The sequence below is a fragment of the Rhinichthys klamathensis genome, unplaced genomic scaffold (assembly GCF_029890125.1).
Source record: "Rhinichthys klamathensis goyatoka isolate OS25496 unplaced genomic scaffold, OSU_Roscu_1.1 h1tg000445l_1, whole genome shotgun sequence".
NCBI classification, from domain to species: domain Eukaryota; kingdom Metazoa; phylum Chordata; class Actinopteri; order Cypriniformes; family Leuciscidae; genus Rhinichthys; species Rhinichthys klamathensis.
Window position 1 is genome coordinate 16,669 of NW_026606940.1, and position 23,459 is coordinate 40,127.

At 37.8% G+C, this 23,459-nt stretch overlaps 1 protein-coding gene across 1 annotated transcript; it reads right to left on the reverse strand.

Moving 5' to 3' along the window:
* Nucleotides 1-11,294: 11,294 nt before the first annotated feature.
* LOC130071481 (uncharacterized) lies at nt 11,295-14,278 on the reverse strand. The gene is made up of 5 exons (XM_056236328.1): nt 13,723-14,278; nt 13,356-13,452; nt 12,719-12,829; nt 11,759-11,925; nt 11,295-11,592 (listed from the first exon to the last, which is right to left on the reverse strand). The coding sequence occupies exons 1-5, from the start codon at nt 14,076-14,078 to the stop codon at nt 11,295-11,297; spliced, it is 1,029 nt and encodes a 342-aa protein (XP_056092303.1). The 5' UTR covers nt 14,079-14,278.
* Nucleotides 14,279-23,459: the final 9,181 nt, after the last annotated feature.

Consider the following 23,459-nt stretch of genomic DNA (forward strand, 5'->3'; position numbering starts at 1 on the left):
CACTCAAACACTCACTCACTCACACAAACACTCACTCAAACACTCACTCATTCAAACACTCACTCAAACACTCACTCACTCAAACACTCTCAATCACTCACTCACTCACTCACTCAAACACTCACTCAAACACTCACTCATTCAAACACTCACTCAAACACTCAATCACTCAAACACTCACTCAAACACTCTCATTCAAACACTCACTCACTCAAACACTCACTCACTCACTCACTCAAACACTCACTCACTCAAACAAACACTCACTCAAACACTCACTCACTCAAACACTCACTCACTCACTCAAACACTCACTCAAACACTCACTAACTCAAACAAACACTCACTCACTCAAACACTCACTAACTCAAACAAACACTCACTCACTCACTCAAACACTCACTCAATCACTCACTCACTCAAACACTCACTCAATCACTCACTCACTCAAACACTCTCACTCAAACACTCACTCACTCAATCACTCACTCACTCAAACACTCACTCACTCAAACACTCACTCATTCAAACACTCACTCACTCAAACTCTCACTCACTCAAACACTCACTCAAACACTCACTCAAACACTCACTCATTCAAACACTCACTCACTCAAACACTCACTCACTCACTCAAACACTCACTCAAACACTCACTCATTCAAACACTCACTCAAACACTCACTCACTCAAACACTCTCAATCACTCACTCACTCACTCACTCAAACACTCACTCAAACACTCACTCATTCAAACACTCACTCAAACACTCAATCACTCAAACACTCACTCAAACACTCACTCATTCAAACACTCACTTACTCAAACACTCACTCACTCACTCAAACACTCACTCAAACACTCACTCACTCAAACAAACACTCACTCAAACACTCACTCACTCAAACAAACACTCACTCAAACACTCACTCACTCAAACACTCACTCAAACACTCACTAACTCAAACAAACACTCACTCACTCAAACACTCACTAACTCAAACAAACACTCACTCGCTCAAACACTCACTCAATCACTCAAACACTCACTCAATCACTCACTCACTCAAACACTCTCACTCAAACACTCACTCACTCAATCACTCACTCACTCAAACACTCACTCACTCAAACACTCACTCATTCAAACACTCACTCACTCAAACACTCACTCACTCACTCACCTAAACACTCACTCAAACACTCACTCACTCACTCACTCTCAATCACTCACTCACTCACTCAAACACTCACTCACTCAAACTCTCACTCACTCAAACACTCTCAATCACTCAAACACTCACTCAAACTCTCACTCACTCAAACACTCTCAATCACTCAAACACTCACTCAAACACTCACTCAAACACTCACTCATTCAAACACTCACTCACTCAAACACTCACTCACTCACTCACTCACTCAAACACTCACTCAAACACTCACTCACTCAAACAAACACTCACTCAAACACTCACTCACTCAAACACTCACTCAAACACTCACTCACTCAAACACTCACTCAAACACTCACTAACTCAAACAAACACTCACTCACTCAAACACTCACTAACTCAAACAAACACTCACTCACTCAAACACTCACTCAATCACTCACTCACTCAAACACTCACTCAATCACTCACTCACTCAAACACTCTCACTCAAACACTCACTCACTCAAACACTCACTCACTCAAACACTCAATCACTCACTCACTCAAACACTGACTCACTCAAACACTCACTCACTCAAACACTCACTCACTCAATCACTCACTCACTCAAACACTCACTCACTCAAACACTCAATCACTCACTCACTCACTCACTCACCCAAACACTCACTCACTCAAACACTCACTCATTCAAACACTCACTCACTCAAACACTCACTCATTCAAATACTCACTCAAACACTCAAACACTCACTCAAACACTCACTCATTCAAACACTCACTCACTCACTCAAACACTCACTCACTCAAACAAACGCTCACTCACTCAAACACTCACTCAATCACTCACTCACTCAAACACTCACTCAATCACTCACTCACTCAAACACTCACTCAAACACTCACTCAATCACTCACTCACTCAAACACTCACTCACTCAAACACTCACTCACTCAATCACTCACTCACTCAAACACTCACTCACTCAAACACTCACTCACTCAAACACTCACTCACTCAAACACTCACTCACTCACTCACTCACTCAATCAATCACTCACTTACTCAAACACTCACTCACTCAAACACTCAATCACTCACTCACTCACTCACTCACTCACTCACTCAAACACTCACTCACTCAAACACTCACTCACTCAATCACTCACTCACTCAAACACTCACTCACTCAAACACTCAATCACTCACTCACTCACTCACTCACTCACCCAAACACTCACTCACTCAAACACTCACTCATTCAACCACTCACTCACTCAAACACTCACTCATTCAAACACTCACTCAAACACTCAATCACTCAAACACTCACTCAAACACTCACTCATTCAAACACTCACTCACTCAAACACTCACTCACTCAAACAAACACTCACTCACTCAAACACTCACTCACTCAAACACTCACTCACTCAATCACTCACTCACTCAAACACTCACTCACTCAAACACTCACTCACTCAAACACTCACTCACTCAATCACTCACTCACTCAAACACTCACTCAATCACTCACTCACTCACTCACTCAAACACTCACTCAATCACTCACTCACTCAAACACTCACTCACTCAAACACTCACTCACTCACTCACTCAAACACTCACTCACTCAAACACTCAATCACTCACTCACTCACTCAAACACTCACTCACTCAAACACTCACTCACTCAAACACACACTCACTCGAACACTCACTCACTCAAACACTCACTCACTCAAACACTCACTCACTCAAACACTCACTCACTCACTCACTCAATCAATCACTCACTCACTCAAACACTCACTCACTCAAACACTCAATCACTCACTCACTCACTCACTCAAACACTCACTCAATCACTCACTCACTCAAACACTCACTCACTTAAACACTCAATCACTCACTCACTCACTCAATCACTCACTCACTCAAACACTCACTCAAACACTCACTCACTCAAACACTCACTCACTCAAACACTCACTCACTCAAACACTCACTCACTCAAACACTCACTCACTCACTCAATCACTCACTCACTCAAACACTCACTCACTCAAACACTCACTCAATCACTCACTCAATCACTCACTCACTCAAACACTCACTCACTCAAACACTCACTCACTCAATCACTCACTCACTCAAACACTCACTCACTCAAACACTCAATCACTCACTCACTCACTCACTCACCCAAACACTCACTCACTCAAACACTCACTCACTCTTTCACACTCACTCACTCAAACACTCACTGACTCACACACTCACTCACTCACTCACTCAAACAAACACTAAATCACACAAACACTCAATCACTCCCTCAATCACTCACTCATTCAAACACTCAATCACTCAAACAAACAAACACTCACTCAATCACTCACTCAAACAAACACTCAAACACTCACACAAACACACACTCACTCAAACACACTCAAACAAAATTTTCAAATTTCAAATTAGCTTTATTAGCATGATTGTGTAACACAATGTTGCCAAAGCATCAACATATTATATATAAATAATAAAACAAACAGTAAACATATATGTATAAATCATGTCATATGTAGCATTGTAAATAGATAGATAAATAAACACAATCTATCTTAATAAATAGATAAATAAATACATTTGATCACTCTAGAGAATTAGCTGTCTCTGGCATTGTGAATAGCTAGCACATATTTAGCCGCTAGTGCAGCTGTATTAACATCTTCTCCGAGTAAGAAGGACATTTTTTCAGTGTCACTCAGTTCATAGAATGATAGGATCAAGACTTCAAATTTGGGCAGAAACGTTTCTCTTGTACTGGTATATTTAGAGCAGAAGAGCAGAAATCTCTCTCAATCACTCAAACACTCACTCAAACACTCACTCAATCACTCACTCACCCAAACACTCTCAATCACTCACTCACTCAATCACTCACTCACCCAAACACTCTCAATCACTCACTCACTCAAACACTCATTCACACTCACTCAAACACTCACTCACTCAAACAATCACTCAAACACTCAAACAAACACTCACTCACTCAAACACTCTCTCACTTACTCACTCACTCAAACACTCTCACTTGCTCACTCACTCACTCACTCAAACACTCACTCACTCAAACACTCACTCACTCAAACACTCTCTCACTTACTCACTCACTCAAACACTCTCACTTGCTCACTCACTCACTCAAACACTCACTCACTCAAACACTCACTCACTCAAACACTCACTAACTCACTCAAACACTCACTCACTCACTCACTCATACACACTCACACACACTCACTCACTCACTCAAACAGTCACTCACTCAAACACTCACTCACTCAAACACTCACTCACTCACTCACTCACTCACTCACTCACTCACTCACTCATACACACACACACACACACACACACACTCACTCACACACTCATTCACTCAAACACTCACTCACTATAAAAAGGTATCTTTTAGATAATCTCAGACTTTTAAATCTTGTTTCTTTTTACACAGCTGACCCAGACCTGTTAGGCCAACCCTCTGGATCCGCAGAAGGCTTTGTACTACAACAGGGTAACAAATTCAAATTTTTGCATGCTTTCTGACTTAAGGCGAGACACGGCAGGCAAAAACATGTTTTTTTTTTTTCATTGGTCAATTTTGAGATTTTGGGCTATTTGTCTTCAATAACATGTCTTCTTTCAGACTTGTGCTGAAAAAAAGTCCAAAATACACATTTAGGTCTTTATTTTACTACACTTTGTCTGTTTGCGTGTGTAGATTTCACATAAATTCATCAAAAGTTGGCGTTCTAAATCATCCCTCTGCTCCGCGATCGCGATCTGCACCCTGTCATCACACACACCGTTAGAAAGCTCTCTCTCTCCTTTGCAACGCTATCTGATCCAAATATGGTCATTTCCTGTTTATCAGCAACCAATCTTGAAAGTAAAACCGGCGATTTAACTCGAAATGCGCATCTCATTGGCTGATGCCAATTTCTAACAATGTGATTCGTTCAGAATCATCACGTGACGCGCTCTGACATTATATACATGCATCACATAATACTATACTTTACACGCTATATATACAAAACAATTACATTACACAACACATTTCAGTTTTTGTATAATATAACTACTATATAATACTTAACAAATCTGTAATTGTGGGATCCTAAAGTGGTTGTGAGTTCCTCAGGCAGAAACATATTCACCTGTGTGATGGACTGTTGATGTGTTGTTTTGATGTGTTGAAGTGTTGTTTTGGATGTTATGATCAGTGATGGATGAAGCAATGATGAGTTTTGGATGTTAAACAGTGTGATACATTGATTTTACTTGGACCTAAAGCATATTTTGTCTGTAATTCATGGCTTTCAATAGAAATTAGTGGAATTTTGCCATACAAATCTTTAAAGGCCGTTTTCTCAAAATGAGTTTTTTCTCACACTCCTAGTAACGATTTTCCACTTCAGTAGCACCTACATACACCAAACTTTACAGTCCTATTCCTAACTATATTCTGAAGGTTTGTTCAGAGGGATTTGTTGATATATCATTTTTGGCCTGATTTATATGACATTTTATGCCTAAAAATAGGGCGGAAATCAATTTTTTAAGACTATTGGCAGTATTTTCTGATTTACAGGGTAACAAAAGGAGATATTCATAATCCCCTCTGAAAATGTCTTTTTATTGAATATATCAACAAAATGCAAAAATAATTTTGAACCTTGTTTTTTTCATCTTCAAAAAACGTCACTTCAAAATATAGGCAAATTAGCGCATATTTAATTAGATATAGCCTGATTAGCATATTTAAACAAAAAATTACAAAAAACTTGCAATAAATTTTTTTCTCCAATTCATGTGAGTAATCAACTGGTAAAGTTTCATGGTGATATCTGTAAGTTAAAATGTTTAGCCTATTCACCTGTAGTGTCTCGCCTTAACTGAACCTTGGCTGTATCTCATTTACACTACTAAATTGTTAGATTTTGCTGCATTTGGCCGAGCAGTGGTTTGGGTGGCTCGCCAATGTATTAGATTTCTCCAATACATAAAATAAGTAAGCTTGACCAGAGTTCTTGTAGGGAGAATTTATTGAAGGTTTGTAGTGTAGCAGTCCTTCAGCAGCGATGTTAGCATTTCACCCTTCAATAATCTTAACCCAAAGTTCTGTCTGTGAGACAGAAATTTATACATGAGGACAAATGGGCTACAAACAATAGAAAACTGTTAGGGCCTCCCACAGGAGATCGATCTACCCTGCAATCTACTCTGTCTTTGTCATTCACACCAATCAGTTTCTATGGGTTCACGCCTTTACAGACACAGATAGGGTTGATTAAATCTAAGGCACAGACACAATGTAAATGAATCTGATGACTGAAAATACAAAATCTTTCAACTACAATAGTCACTTCACCTGGGACAGCCAATTTTTTTTTTTTTTCAAGCATTCCATTCATAGATTATGCTGGTCAGTGCACTGTAAAGCCAAGAGAAAGCAGGTCAAAGCAAAGCCAAACTTTGCCCTAGTTCTCAAATATGGTCTATACAGACTGCGTCTCATTTACTGTAGCTTAAAGACAATATATGTTGCCTAACTATGCTGTTTCTAACAACATTATTCACCTTAAACAAAAATCAGTTATTTTGACCAAATCTATTAGCTCTATAAACTTTCTCTATTTAATTGTACATTCAATTTAATTCAACATTTTATATAGTTTAGCTTGCTGCAATGATGTGTACGTTTGATAATGTCTGAAACACCAAGGAGTGTCTGAGTTCAGTTTGTTTATATATAAGAAACAAGTATTGTTTACTTGCTCTGCCCTGGGACATAGAAAGAACTAACATGTATGTCAATTCTTATAAAGGAGTGACATTCCTCTTCAATTGATAGAAAGGTTTAGCTAGTAATTACATTTTTGTAGACTGTCCCACATTGTAAACCTGTGATGTTGACATGAATTCTGACATATTTTTTGAACAGAAGAGACTGTTATGTCCATGTTGGAGGCCATAGGAAAACCTATGGCCATTTGCAGTGAGGAAGAAATGGAGGAGGACAAGGAAGAAGAGCAACACATTGAAGAAAGACATAGGGATGATGAGGGAGTGGAGGAAAAAGAAAGGAAAGTTTACAAAGTTTTAGGAAGGCTAACAGCGCAAGGAAAGAGCTACCAGGTAGATGAAGATGAGTTGAGGAGGAGGGTCAAAGGAGAAAACATGTCCACAAACATGTTCCGAATGTTGATAAGGGTTTGTATTTCTATTATATGCATACATTTAAGTATAAAAGAAGATAGAAAGCCATTTGTAGTTTGCCACTCTGCCCCTCATGGCTATTGATAGGCATGGTACAGTGATGTTTAGAAAGCCCTGCTCTCATGCTTTGCATCTGTGACACTGTACTTGTTCATACATAGGTTGGCAAAAAAGATGTTCCACCCAATGTGCTGCAGCAGCCTAGAAAGGCAAAGACAAGGCTGACAATATTCAGCACTTTAACAGAGGGAGAGGCGGAAGACCTAGCCAAGGGGTTTGGCATAGCACTGGCCAAACATGTCCCGAAAGAGAAACTACTTGCTGGTATACCCGCAGAGGACATGCCAGCAACACTGTAAGTGTGTCTGTGTAAGTCCCCTACCTGTATGTGGTGTCTTGTCTTAGAATATCTTGATGTCTACACCCTCATTTTATTTATACACCCCGAATCACTACTTTCTGGTCTCTGACTGTATATGTATTTCTATGCTACACTGACTCCATATCACACAAGCCCTTTCACACAGCGTGTTGATCCCGGGAAATTGCCAAAGTGCCTCCTGTGTGAACGCAAACACGACCCGGGATTGATCCCAGGTTGGGGACCTAGTAACATTGCCGGTATCAGTCCCGGAATGCGCTCTGTGTGAACAAAATCCATAATCAATGCCGTAATATGCGTGTCGTAGTGATGACACTGAAGCTGGGATCGTTCGCCAGCTAGTGAAACAGTACTTAATGCGCTAGTTTATGATCGAATCAGAGAAAAAAATGCACTAGCGAGAGAAATCGCAGCTCATAAGCAAACTTAAGACGCTGGAGACATTACATGTCACATCGATATCACGTGTCTTTACGGGTTGATTCCGGGAAAAACCTGGCAGTGTGAATGAACCAAAATCAAACAATCCCGGGTCACATTATCCGTGTATTTTTCGGAATCTATGTGTGAAAGGGGCTATATAGTGTATCCGGTCGTTAAGTCTGACGTCACACGTGACGTTTAGCCTCTTCCGGGTCCAAGCGCTCCGCACGTCCAGATCCAATAACAATAGCAGAACGTGTTCATTTATTTACGATCACGTCCTCCTTTAGTGAGGCACCCTTGCCGGTGAAAGTTTCTTCATTCGTTTAAGATTTTTAACTTACCTTATCAACTGCAGCCATATCCTCTTCACTTTCTCAGCACAGGGAAAGCAAAAGTAAAATGACAGTTGAATGTAACTTGCTTTTTTAAACGGTCTATTTAAACAACATGGGACACAGCACTGCAGCATGGTAAAACTCGGCGAAAGCGATAGGTAGGTAGAGAGGACCCGGAAACAGTATTATCGGAGAGTGGTTAAGTCACGACTTAACAACCAGATAGGATTGCTGGCCTCTGAGGTCATATTAGGAAATGATGGTAGCAGCGTGGATCAGGACAGATCTTAAAGTACAAATGTAGGGTGCATTGACGTTCTAGTACTGTTCGGTTGACAGAAAATAAAATCTTCTTGGAGATTATTTTCCCTTTGTTAAACTTAATTGGCCTAATATGCATTTTATTCTAACATTACCATTGTACAAACTTTTTCAGCCTGCTGTCTAGTCCCTGTATCAAGAGGTCAATTAATCAAAATGAGAATGATAATGTCATGCATATTGCAATTCCATATTATCCTCAAGTCTAGGTCACCTTCCTTCATTTATATAGCGCTTTTAACAATATGGGGCTATGGCTATGATGCAACAGAGTAACAATTCCGAGTAGTAACATGAACATTTTAATTTATTTACAGGAGGAGCATTGAACAAATGAAAAGTAATGTGGAAAACCTTGGTCCTGAATCTGAGCTGGATTTGGCCACCCACCGCTTTGGGCCTACAGCAGCTGAGGTTTTCTTTTCCTTTTTAGAGGACTCTTTGAAATGAACAGTACCCATGTTCCTGCACACATGTTCTAATGTGGCTGTTATCAGCTTATTTCTAAACAAAAAAGAAAAGTTCATTACTTTATTTGATATTTGACAAGGCTTTTATTTTCATAGTCAATTGTTTTATAGTAACTTTTACTGGATTACTGGAGGACTCATAGTGGAGAACAAGTACAATGTTTGATAAAATGGCAAAACTGCATTTGAATAAAAAGTACTTTTCAAACCTTATTTGTATTATCTTTTTGGACCACTGATTGCTTTGTGTTTTCTTCTTGATTTAATAGGAGAACTTGATGTGACATCTGTCCTCGTCTCTGAGGCAGTGTTTCTGTCAGTCTTTCTTTTTCTGTTTGCAAATAGTGGGCGTATTTTACGTGACTTGTCCTCATCACAAAGTCGCACAAATCTTTTAAAGTTTATATTTTCTTCCTTTGTTTGCACTTCTAGTTCATTGACTTTATGGGCAATGTCCTCAGGAATTCTCTCCCAGGTCTGTAAAGTCTTCAATATGCTTTCCAGTTTCCTGATAGTTGTACTACGCCTATCTTCATCTGCAATTTCATTCTGTATAGGCTCCACTGAAATGTTAATTGCATGTTTTGATGTCGTCTCATTCATCTCATTTAAAAGTCCCTTTGCAAGTAGTAGACAAGCACATTTTTTATGATATGAGAAAGTACAGCAGTCACATACATTCGTCAATATACATGGTTTTGATACTGCTCTTCCAAATAAGCTTTCAACCTCTAGTGTTTTTTGAGGCTTTGTAGAAATGCTATACTTATTCTTTTGTATCAAGTTGTTGGCATGGGCTTGCAGTTGTCTGTCCATATCTGGAAAGGTCTCACCATCACCACAAGTGAGAAGACTTAATAAAATGAGATGCTTACATGTATGTCCCCTTGTACCAGCGAGACAATTGCAGAACTGCTCTGCAGGGCATACACAGTAAACTACATGTGGATTATTTTCAGATGGAACATTGTATACGTATGTTTCTGTTGAAGCTGCAGTAACTGCTGTGGCCCAACCATTGTCTAGTAGGGGTGCAACGGTACAGATAGCCCACGGTACGGTCCGTACCTCGGTTTTTGGGCCATGGTCTCGGTTCGGTTTCGGTACATGTTTTGTGCAGAAAGAGACTGCTATTTCATCCCAAAAATATGTTTTATTTTTCTTATGAGCATAAACAGAATGTCACAGTAGGAAGAACATCAATGTGTATGGAATCCCAATGCACCGGTTATCTTTCTGTGTTTCTGTGAAGATGAACGACTTCGAGCCGAATCAGGCCGAACTGGTACGTCTGTACCAGCATGTTTATGATCCTTCTATACACAGAGACATTTGCATTGATGGGCGACCATAAAAGCCTCTCATTTTGTGAATAGGAACACATTTGCATTAAGCACCCAGTTTGCACTTGTCTAAAGTAATTGGTTACATTTACAAAATAAGCCTACAATAACAGAAGTAAGCCCTGCTGATGAAATTAAGGTTTAAACACTCAGGCTTCAATTGTTTAACTAGTTTACATGCAGTGAAAGTTGGCTACAATAAACCTACTGCATTTATTACTCTTTTATGAATCAGCAATTAATAAACTACTAATAAACGGCAAACTACTTCTTCACTGCTGATTCCTGGTGGTTTAGAGGAGAATTACTCCTCGACAGGTCGCCCCCTGTCGTTTCACAGAATAGCACAACGGCGAGCGCGTCAAGTATAAACGCCTCGTCCGTTTGAAGAGGTGCACGCGCATTCAGTGGAGACTCGCGCTCGTGCGGACCACTGATCTATATAATGACTATTACTATGACTACTATAATGTCATTCTATATAGATCAGTGGTGCGGACGCGTCGAGTATAAACAAGGCTTAAAGCAAAAACTAAAAGGATCAGCGCGAACTCAATGGCAAAACCGAAGTCCCGCGGGACACGAGGGTAGATTGTCCCGTGCAGGGCTGACCGAACGGTCCGGGATTTTACCGTGTACCGTTGCATCCCTATTGTCTAGCATCCTCTGAGCAGACTTCTTTATTTCCTCCATTTTACATTCCAGAGGGTTATGGACCCTCCCAGCAGACTGCAAATCCTGTATTATGTTAAAGTACGTGTCAGTCTTGTTTAGTAGCACATCAATCAAATGATCCAATCTACGATTCCGGATGCCACAGAGGAATTGGTATTTTAAACGGTGGAAGAAGCTATAAAGGAAATGAAAGCAGAGAGATCAGTATGTTGAATGAGGAGCAGCAACAGGTTTGAAAAAATACAATGTACTCTTTAACAAATTAAAAAATACGCAAAACACCGTGCTAGCTTTCAGTTAGCCCACTAATAAATGAGGTGAACATGCATAAAAACGTATACCGTTCTATTAGATTGTTTGTTTCTGAGTCTCCATGCTTATAACATCTTCCGAAGTTAGACCACAGACGACCAATTGGCTCCCAGTGGTTCCTAAAGTACTTGCAGACATCTTTTAAGTTCTTAAACTGGCAGTGAAACATCTCAGCTTTTTTCTTGAATTCATGTTCCTGTAAAAATGGACAAGGAAAATGATGTTGTTTTGTGTTATTAGTGTAAGAACTGAATTTATAGGTCATAAAGGTAATCCTCGACATAGAGCTCAACCCTAGTGTGTGCAGTTAGTGTACTGAGAATGTCATGTTCTTGACTGATTATACTAAAGCCATTTAGGCCTATATGAATGATAATAGAATAAACAAACATACTGATTCTATTTGCAGTAAATAAAACAATGATCCACCTCAAAGTATAGGCTGAAATAATTTATGTTTGTATATTATAACATAAAAAATGCAAGGGTACTTATATAAACTTTTGAACGGGGTCATTATCATAAATTTTGCTATTATTTTCTGTTGAGGACTTTATGTAAATATCTGTTAAGTGAAATATCTTATTCAGGACAGAACTAAAATAAAAAATGTATGATCCTGTAATATAAGATACCCCATTCAATCTCGGAATTAAACTTCGTAGGTGGTAATATCGTGCACCTTGCACGAAAACTGGCCAAAAAGCTCACAGGATTTTATGGTCCAGAGGTCACAAATAAAGTGTGGCAAATCTTTTATCCTATTTTTTTGGTTTTCTTGGATCTACGCTCTGCAAGAAGTTGTTTATTCATCTGTTTGTGGACTACTGTTTGGTGCTACGCTTTTCCATTCTTTCTTTTTCCCTCTTATTCTGTTAAAATAATAACATTTTGTAGATACTGACCACACATTGCTTGCTACCATTGAGAAAAAAACAAAAACACTACAAGCTATAATTGCTCTATAAAACAAATGAAAAGTAACACACCGTGGAACAGGATTTCAGCTCCGACATTAACTGCATGATGTGTGCTCTCGAATCTGCCTTTTCAGGTCCACTCACTCCAGATTCAGATCTTGACAGCCAACGAGTTACTGCCTGCGTGTAATAAATGGTGGGGAAATATAAAATTATGTATTTAAACTGGTGAGACCTTCAAATAGTCTAATGCATTTGGCTAGTATTATTGCGATCAATTGATGGCAACAATTGTCTACAGTTACAGTGAACTCGAACCACATTAAAAATGTAAATATGTTATTGCTTTAGCAATCCCATATGTTTATAATTCCAACAATACATTAAAATTATATGGCAAAAAAATACCAGTTTACAATATCAAGTAGCATTAACAGGCTGTTTTGTACAGCTAAAAGTAACTAGAAGTGGATGACACAAGAAGTCTTGCAGCTTTAAGTTACAAACGACTGTTTAAGATTTACAACAAAATGACCTTCATTTTTAGGCCATTCATATTATTCTCACTAAACCTTACATGTCATCCAGTAACCAAAAAATTTAACTGTTGTTTTTTATTGAAATTTTAGCACAACAATAATAGATTTATATTGCAAAATAAGCAAAAATCAAAGCAGTCTCCATTCAATCTTAACTTAGTACTTACTTGGGTTACATGGTACCAACAAAGGAGAACATGTGACTCGTTGAATACCTTACGGATAGCATTGATTTCAGCCTGGTCTTTATCAACCATAAAGCACCTAATGAAAATAAGGTAACACTTTACAATAAGGTTCATTAGTTAACATGGAGATAACACCTACTGTAGGCTAATCATAGAATGCAGTTAAGAAATCAATACAAGTTTGTTCTGGTTCATAGAAAAAAAATAAATAAGTTGAATTCATAAATTGAAAAATGAACCTGAAATAAAGGCATGCATAAAAAGTTTAATTTTAAGGAACTGTGTACCAAAACGTTATGTAATAATATTCATTTAATTTGTTTACCGGTATATCTGTTTGTATTACCTTGGAGCTACAGGAAATGTTGGTTTCAGCTTTTCCAGTGCCAGCTGAAGCATGGCCTGCTTTTCATTTCCCAAGATGATATAGGCAATGGGTATGCCATGACCATGACTGTCCCTGACAACTAATGTAAATAAAGGAAAGCCATACTGGTTGACGCCATGTGTTGCATCAATAAAAACAATATCTCTTCCATATTCTTGAAGGTTGTCTCTCATGGATGGTGTTTGTAGAACTATGACTAGATCTGTTTGTGGACTGTAAGGCTGATAAAAAATAACACTGTCTCTGAAAGCGCCCTCAAGAAGTTGTGTTGTACTATTGGCATCATCTTTGTGTTGCTGATTTTTTCGCATCATACATGTCCGAATATTTTCAATGTCTTTTGGGGTAACAAAATATGCTCGGTTGTTGAGATCAGTATGCCCTTGTTCCTTTGACCATTCGTGTGATTTTAAGAGAATTGTACCTGGCTTAACACCAAGAGATATTAAATCTTGAATATGCTTGACCAGCTCTTGACTAATTTTTTCTGAGTGACCCTCAGAAGAACTTGTTGGGTCATGTCCTGAATGAATCCTTTAAATCCTTTCAACTATAACAAGTTTGTTGAGCCAGTCTGTCCTCTTTATAAAGGAAACATAGGCCTTACATCCTTTGGCCCTTCGACTTCGGGGTGTGCATGTTCCAGAGCGTTTACATGTAAACAAGAAATATCCATTTTTCTGATTTTGCAGACTTGCAGAATTCACACTCCTGAAGTTGGCATCTTTGGACGCATTTATGGTAGAGAGCCTTTCTTGAATAAATTCAAAAGCATCCAAATCCTTTTCTAAAACATGGACTGTTATATCTGTCTCTTTTTTGTTTCCTTTAAATCTCTCCTCTTTGTATACAGATGTCTTTATAAATTCCTCCATATTTGATGTTCAACCTAAAAAGAAAAGACACAAAAAATTAGGCTAAAAACATAAATAATGTAAAGACCTAAAAATCCATGATAATCTCATGAAAGTACTGTAAGCTATTTGTTTAAACATGGAGAAAAACCAAGATGTTACGTACAAGTTAACATTCATATGATGGTCTGAGGACAACATAATGTTACAGAATAAATCAGAGACGACTTGAGGTCAACATATTCATATGATGGTCTGAGGACAACATCATGTAACAGAATAAATCAGTGATGACTTGAGGTTAACATATTAATATGATGGTCTGAGGACAACATCATGTAACAGAATAAATCAGTGATGACTTGAGGTCAACATATTCACGAGTTCACACTTACATACAATTAAAGGGAATAAAGTATAATGCGTATTTGGCGTGCTGTCCGGGGGGAGGGCTCCGTGCTCGGAATTCGGCCCGAACCCAGAGTACTCCCCCCCCGTATGTAAAGTGGTTTTGAACTAGAAGAGTGGAGAAGGGGTGGTGGAGGGATGCTGCTAAACTGTCAGAGAAATGAGGTGAGACTGCTGAGTCTATATATACACGTTTTAATCATGATTGCTGAGTGCACTCCACCCGTGTTAATTATCTGAACGTGCTTCTCCCGAACTTTGTTAATAAAACATCATTTCATATGATGGTCTGAGGACAACATCATGTTACAGAATAAATCAGTGATGACTTGAGGTTAACATATTCATATGATGGTCTGAGGACAACATAATGTTACAGAATAAATCAGTGATCACTTGAGGTTAACATATATGATGGTCTGAGGACAACATCATGTAACAGAATAAATCAGTGATGACTTGAGGTTAACATATATGATGGTCTGAGGACAACATCATGTAACAGAATAAATCAGTGATGACTTGAGGTTAACATATTAATATGATGGTCTGATGACAACGTCATGTAACAGAATAAATCAGTGATGACTTGAGGTTAACATATTAATATGATGGTCTGATGACAACGTCATGTAACAGAATAAATCAGTGATGACTTGAGGTCAACATATTCATATGATGGTCTGATGACAACGTCATGTAACAGAATAAATCAGTGATGACTTGAGGTCAACATATTCATATGATGGTCTGATGACAACGTCATGTAACAGAATAAATCAGTGATGACTTGAGGTTAACATATTAATATGATGGTCTGATGACAACGTCATGTAACAGAATAAATCAGTGATGACTTGAGGTCAACATATTCATATGATGGTCTGAGGACAACATCATGTAACAGAATAAATCAGTGATGACTTGAGGTCAACATATTAATATGATGGTCTGAGGACAACGTCATGTAACAGAATAAATCAGTGATGACTTGAGGTCAACATATTCATATGATGGTCTGAGGACAACATCATGTTACAGAATAAATCAGTGATGACTTGAGGTCAACATATTAATATGATGGTCTGAGGACAACGTCATGTAACAGAATAAATCAGTGATGACTTGAGGTTAACATATTAATATGATGGTCTGATGACAACGTCATGTAACAGAATAAATCAGTGATGACTTGAGGTCAACATATTCATATGATGGTCTGATGACAACGTCATGTAACAGAATAAATCAGTGATGACTTGAGGTCAACATATTCATATGATGGTCTGAGGACAACATCATGTAACAGAATAAAACAGTGATGACTTGAGGTTAACATATTCATATGATGGTCTGAGGACAACGTCATGTAACAGAATAAATCAGTGATGACTTGAGGTTAACATATTCATATGATGGTCTGAGGACAACATCATGTAACAGAATAAATCAGTGATGACTTGAGGTCAACATATTAATATGATGGTCTGAGGACAACGTCATGTAACAGAATAAATCAGTGATGACTTGAGGTCAACATATTAATATGATGGTCTGAGGACAATGTCATGTAACAGAATAAATCAGTGATGACTTGAGGTCAACATATTAATATGATGGTCTGAGGACAACATCATGTAACAGAATAAATCAGTGATGACTTGAGGGCAACATATTAATATGATGGTCTGAGGACAACATCATGTAACAATAAATCAGTGATGACTTGAGGTCAACATATTCATATGATGGTCTGAGGACAACATCATGTAACAATAAATCAGTGATGACTTGAGGGCAACATATTAATATGATGGTCTGAGGACAACATCATGTAACAGAATAAATCAGTGATGACTTGAGGTCAACATATTCATATGATGGTCTGATGACAACGTCATGGAACAGAATAAATCAGTGATGACTTGAGGTCAACATATTCATATGATGGTCTGAGGACAACATCATGTAACAGAATAAATCAGTGATGACTTGAGGTCAACATATTAATATGATGGTCTGAGGACAACGTCATGTAACAGAATAAATCAGTGATGACTTGAGGTCAACATATTAATATTATGGTCTGAGGACAACGTCATGTAACAATAAATCAGTGATGACGTGAGGTTAACATATTAATATGATGGTCTGAGGACAACATCATGTAACAGAATAAATCAGTGATGACTTGAGGGCAACATATTAATATGATGGTCTGAGGACAACATCATGTAACAATAAATCAGTGATGACTTGAGGTCAACATATTCATATGATGGTCTGAGGACAACATCATGTAACAATAAATCAGTGATGACTTGAGGGCAACATATTAATATGATGGTCTGAGGACAACATCATGTAACAGAATAAATCAGTGATGACTTGAGGTCAACATATTCATATGATGGTCTGATGACAACGTCATGTAACAGAATAAATCAGTGATGACTTGAGGTCAACATATTCATATGATGGTCTGAGGACAACATCATGTAACAGAATAAATCAGTGATGACTTGAGGTCAACATATTCATATGATGGTCTGAGGACAACATCAGAAATAAGCTAATTCAAACGTTTGTCCCTGAGTCGTCTTTTTTTTTTGTAGCTAGGCACACTATAAAAACTATACGTTAAACATCTAAACAGTATTTTCATCTTCTATTGTTTTTATTTTTTGAGCCAGAACGTCAGCGATGCTGATCAATTTTGGCTGGCAATTTTACTCTTAAGCACGTCAACATATGCGTTATAGCGTTATATTACTTCAATGGTGGGAAAATGCTAACGTTATTTCAAAAAACAAATATGTTTAGTCGTAGTAAAAGACTGCTGTTAATTAATAGGAGAATGTAAAAAGCCGTTGGTCTTACCTTGTAACTTGTGCACTTGTTGGCAAGGGTGTGTTTTTTTTTTTGTTTTTTTTAATTTGGCGGACTCGACGGGGGGGCACACGGTGATGACATCATAAACGTTGATTGGCTGAGGCACTTGTTGTCCCAGGGTCATCATAAAGATATTGGTCTCAGGACAGCTCCCACTTGGCAAAATCAGGACGAGCCACTCTGTCAGTTCAAATCTAGACTAAAAACACATCTCTTTGGCCTAGCATACACATAACACACTATAGACTTCCTTAATTCAAAATTAGGCTGCATAGCTTAGATCAGCCGGAACCGGGAACACGTCCCGTAAATCCTGATGTACTTGGTACATCATAAGAAGGATGGCGTCTACGCTATTAGTCTCTCTGTTTATCCCGAGGGACCCTCTATGGTGGACCTGCGCCTGGACCCATCCCAACTCATCCTGAAGTGCCAGCCTCATCAGCCCTGTGAAGGCCTCATCGACACGACAGCCATCGACACTGATCCTCAACAACTCGTCTCCATACCGGCGTGATTACTTCGACTTCCAACTAGGGTTGTAACGGTATACCGGTATGGCGGTTTATTGCGATATTGACATGTACGATTATCATATCGTGCACATTTGCTTATCCGCGGTTTAAAAAAAAAAAAAAAAAAAAAAAAAATTAAACCAGAATTCACCCGCACTGCCGCATGCAACTTCTTTCAGCTTGACTGCTTAGACTCCACCCATAGGCCTACCTGTACAGCGCTGAAAATGTCCGAATCTCTATCTCCCGCCGAAATTTTTTTTTAATCTGCAGCATGGGAATATTTTGGATATCCGAAAAACGATCGTGGTGTTGTCCTTGAAGATGGATATCCAGTTTGCAAGATATGTGGACGAAGAGTGGCTGCAAAGGGAGGAAACACGTCGAACATGTTCTCCCATATTCGGGAACACCATCCCTCCGTGAAGATAAAGGTAATTCATAACTTTTATAACTTAAGGCCATATTATTTCTGTCATGCTGAGGGAATCCCGGCCTGTCAAAAAGACGCACACCAGTCTTTTTGCGTTACAATACAGATGCCACGTAAAATGTGTGATTTGATAGATACTAGATGGATGAATAAATCAAAATATAGCTGTGCAGTAAATCAAATCGCGATGTGCGTGTCTGTGAATATACAGCGCAAAAAGACTGGTGTGCGACCCCCTTAATTCTATATTCAGCGTGTCTCTGTATGAATGAGCAGCGCCGTTTCGTCTAGTAGATCTAGTACACACTCAAGTACGCATGATGCTCATGGTTTTTAAAGCATCTGCTGTCTCACCCACTATGTGAAGACGTGAACACATGAACATATCCAGACAGAGAACACTTAATGAGCATTTTATAATTGTTTTTTAAAAGAATAATCATCAAATACACTGACTGAAACTCATAGGTGTTCAGTACAACCTGTAAAAAAAAGTTTGGTTTAGCCTGAAGAAATAATGACTAAAATATATTACTATTGTGTATAGTTTTTTTGTCCATGTCTTAATTTAGTAAACCTCTCTTGTGTAGACAAACAAAAGTTGTTACATTTTATCTGATTGCATTTTCAAAAATACATTTTGTATTCAATCACAGAATCCAGACCAGTTATATCAGACAACCCAAAATTTCTGAGGAAATAAATATACATTTCATAAAGACTCTATTGTTCTTAAATAATAATTAATACATTAAAAATGTTTTTTTAATACTATTTATTAGACATGTTTCAGTATTTTAACATTTTGAATTAGTTTGCCCCATCCAAGTTATTTAAAATTCCTATTTAAATCCATGTTGTTGGTTTATTATGTGTGTATATGTAGTGTAGCTGATGATGATTATAATAATAATGATAGTTTAATATCGTATACCGTGAAACCGTGATATTTTCTGTGATATCCCAAGGTTTTTTTCTCCATTCTGTCACCTGATGGAGTTTTGGTTCCTTCCCACTGTTGCCTTGGCTTTTGGCTTGCTTAGTTGGGGACATTTAATATTCAACAATATTATTGATCTGCCTTACTTAAGGTGGACGTTGATGAAATTGTCTTCTAGAAACAAACTTTGTTGTATTATTTTCATGTTATCACTGTGAAGCTGCTTTGATACAATCTGTATTGTAAAAAGCGCTATAAATAAAGGTGACTTGACTTGACAATCGCGAACATAAATGGACAACCAAATATTGTCCTATCCTAACAAACCATACATCAATGGAAAGCTTATTATTCAGCTTTCAGTTGATGTATAAACCTCAATTTAAAAAAAAAATACCCATGTGACTGGTTTTGTGGTCCAGGGTCACATATGTGAAAGAGAATGTTGTCTCAATTATTTTGACAGCAGAATTTGTACTATACTGGTAAAAAATATTTTTTTACACAGGAATATCATACTAAAAGTATCCGTTTAATTTTTTCTTTTAAGTAACCATGAAATCAAAATTGACATTTTTGTACAGGGTTTATTAAAAATGTTTTATCCATGCAAAAACATTAACTTCCCCTTCCCCTATGACATGTGCACCAGTGTCAAAGCTGGAAGATAATCCCTGTCCTCCAGCAATTAGCAAACAACAATCCAATCAATTTCCAATCAATGGACAAAATTGAGTCCCATCCTACTTTTTTTTTCTTGTTCAAGATGTCTCATTTCACAATAGGGAAATAAAGATTTTAAAGAACATTTACCCAAGAATAAAAATCACAGACCCTTCCTTACTCTTCTGATGCAATTGAGTTTGCTCATAATCAGGGTTTCCGCGGGGTTGTAAAAGGTAGTAAAAGGTAGTAAATTAAATTATGCCCAAATTAAGGCCAGTAAAAAGTAGTAAAAAGTAGTAAACGTCATCTGACGAAGTAGTAAATTTTCGAACCCCCATCCAACTAGGCCTATGAGTTTCAATTTGTGTTAAGTGCAGGACTTTGTTCTAAAATTCGCGTGGATTAATTTATATGTTGCGAGTAGGACCTGTGCGATATCATGTGACGTGGTGTTTGTTCGTTCGCGCGCGCTGAAACAAACTGGGTACCCGGCTGGCCTGGCTTGCTGCCCAACCTGTTCGCGAGTTCGCTTCTATTTCAGTCATCAGTCGGCCGCCAAAGCCATATTTGATCGGTGAGTAGCCTAATGTAGACGACTGACTGCTACGCTTGTGACAGGGTGCATGTTAACTGAAAGAAGGAACAGAGAGAGAGCCCCGGCTGCGCGCGCGCACTCAATTCACTCTTGCTCTCTCTCCCTCGCTCATATTAATCAAAATCAATTGACAGACACGATGGTAAAAGGTCGGAAGACCGAAGTTTCACGTGGCGCAATTGGAAATTTATTTCCCGCTGTGTGTGAATTGTGCTAAAAAAACGTTGCCTTATCTTCTCTCACGGCGTGTGCCACATTCAGCTGACATAGCCACACTTTCAATAAAGGAAAAATCTATCCTAAAAAAACCTATTTGTTGACACAAATTTTGTGCGATGTCCTAACTGATGGGATAACCACACAATGCGTACACGTCCGCTAATGACGCGTCACTTTAATGAATGGTTAACACAACGGATCTGTCCTCACGGGACTTCTGAATCGGTAACACAATATGGTTCCATTTATTAAAATCTAGTTAACTACATTAGTTAACATGAACTATTAATAAACTGCACGTCTACATCATTAATTAATCTTTCTTAATGTCAATTTCACCATATAGCCTACATTATTGAAATCAAAAGTTGTATTTGTTAACATTAGTTAATGCACTGTGAAGTAATATGAACAAACAATTCATGTATGTTGTAAACTACGTAGTATTTTCAGGTTATTTATGTTATAATGTGTAGAAACATTGCAAAAAAAAAAAAAAATTTGTTTAGACTGGAGTGAGGTGAAACCAGAAAAAAAGTGCAAAGCAAGTTGTTATCTAGCAGCAATTTTTGTTATTTAATTTAAATTAAAAAAAAGTATCTGGCAGCTAATTCTATTACATTTTACAGTATATGGTAGAAAATTAGACTTCAATAAACTTTTAAAATAAACTTTTTAATGCTCCGTTTTTATTCTACTTTTTGATATTGATATGATTATACCAAAACAATTATCACGTCCAGCAAAGAAGTATTTTTTTTTTAAAAGGGCAAGAAAGGATAAGTGTCTGTCGGCCACCACCGAAGACCAATTTTGACCAAGGAAAAAACCCTGGACATTATGGGGAAATGCAAGTTTTCGAAGATATTTCATTACTTTACTTGTCTCTATATACGCCACTACAGTTGCATCTTGAAGTCGTGATGGTATTAAAAAATATAGTGAAGGTATTAAAAGGTATTAAATTCATTTTAAGAATTTCTGTGTATACCCTGTATTAAATGAAAGATAAAATATGATAGAGCAATAGAATGAACAGTGACAGAAACAGAAGCATGCTTTTTAGCAGGATTAATTAAGCATGAAAATATCTGAAGGAAATATATATTTGATGAACAAATTAAGCCAACTAATATGATTTATATTCTTTTGGTTTATCTACTAATACATTTAAAAATTACAAATGCAGTGACAATTCAGGGATCGGTTACGGTATCGATATCGGCGAGTACCAAAAATGAAAGTATTGGTATCCGTCTCGTTCCCTAATTGAAAATATTTAACGGGTTCGCGTGAGGGAGGAGCAAAGCAGTGCCATATTTGAAGCACATTTAGAGATGTGATTAAATAAATTGCTGTTTTGGGATAGTAATTTCACTGCTTATTTAAGTCTGTGTGTGTGAGAATGTGTGTTTGTGGGTAAGTGTGTGTGATGTGACACACTTTATTATTAATCTTTATTAAAGTTTATGGCTGTTAAGTGTCATTTGTTTTTAAGTGCCGAGGTTATTATTCACCTTATTAGGGCTAAGGGTTAACGTAATGGTTAGGATAACTCAAGGGCTAGGGTTAAAGGGGTCATATAATGCCATTTTTGTACAAGTTAATATGAATCTTTAGGGTCTAAATGAAAACTTTGTAATATACTTTTATCAAAAATTCTCATTAGTATTTTAAGAAAACACTCATTTTACCAGCTCAAAAATAGCTCTGTTTTCAGCACGCCGTTTCAGTGCACAATCACATGCCTTTAAATGATAATGAGCTTTGGTCACCCCGCCCCTCTGCGTACACAGTTTTTAATAACACAATAACCATAACGCGTTGTTCATTATAAACGTGGGATTATGAATTATATTGAGAACATTGTAACGTTACATAGAATATATGTCGTGTTGGTAGTAAAAAATATTGTGGAGGTAGTAAAAAAGGTAGTAAAAGGTAGTAAATTCATCTCTATGATTCCTGCATAAACCCTGATAATGTATGTCAGTGTCAAACTGGGGACATCATGTAAAATTTTAATTAAGTAATCCTATAGTCAGCCTTCTTTTTTCTGCATGAATCAAAACTTTGAGCAATGCGATCTTTCCTTTATCTTTTCTGTCTATGGATATCACTTTATAGCTGCAGGATACTTAAGTGTTTAGTTTAACACATTTTTTAATATAGT

Bases quoted from the DNA above. Each gene is read 5' to 3' on its own strand.
- LOC130071481 (XM_056236328.1), bottom strand. From the start codon at position 14,078: ATGATGCGAAAAAATCAGCAACACAAAGATGATGCCAATAGTACAACA. The intron at 12,830-13,355 runs GTAAGTACTAAG...TATTACACGCAG, and splicing joins GTTGGTACCATGTAACCCAA to GCAGTAACTCGTTGGCTGTC. The intron at 11,926-12,718 runs GTGTGTTACTTT...CCATTTTTACAG, and splicing joins AGCTGAAATCCTGTTCCACG to GAACATGAATTCAAGAAAAA.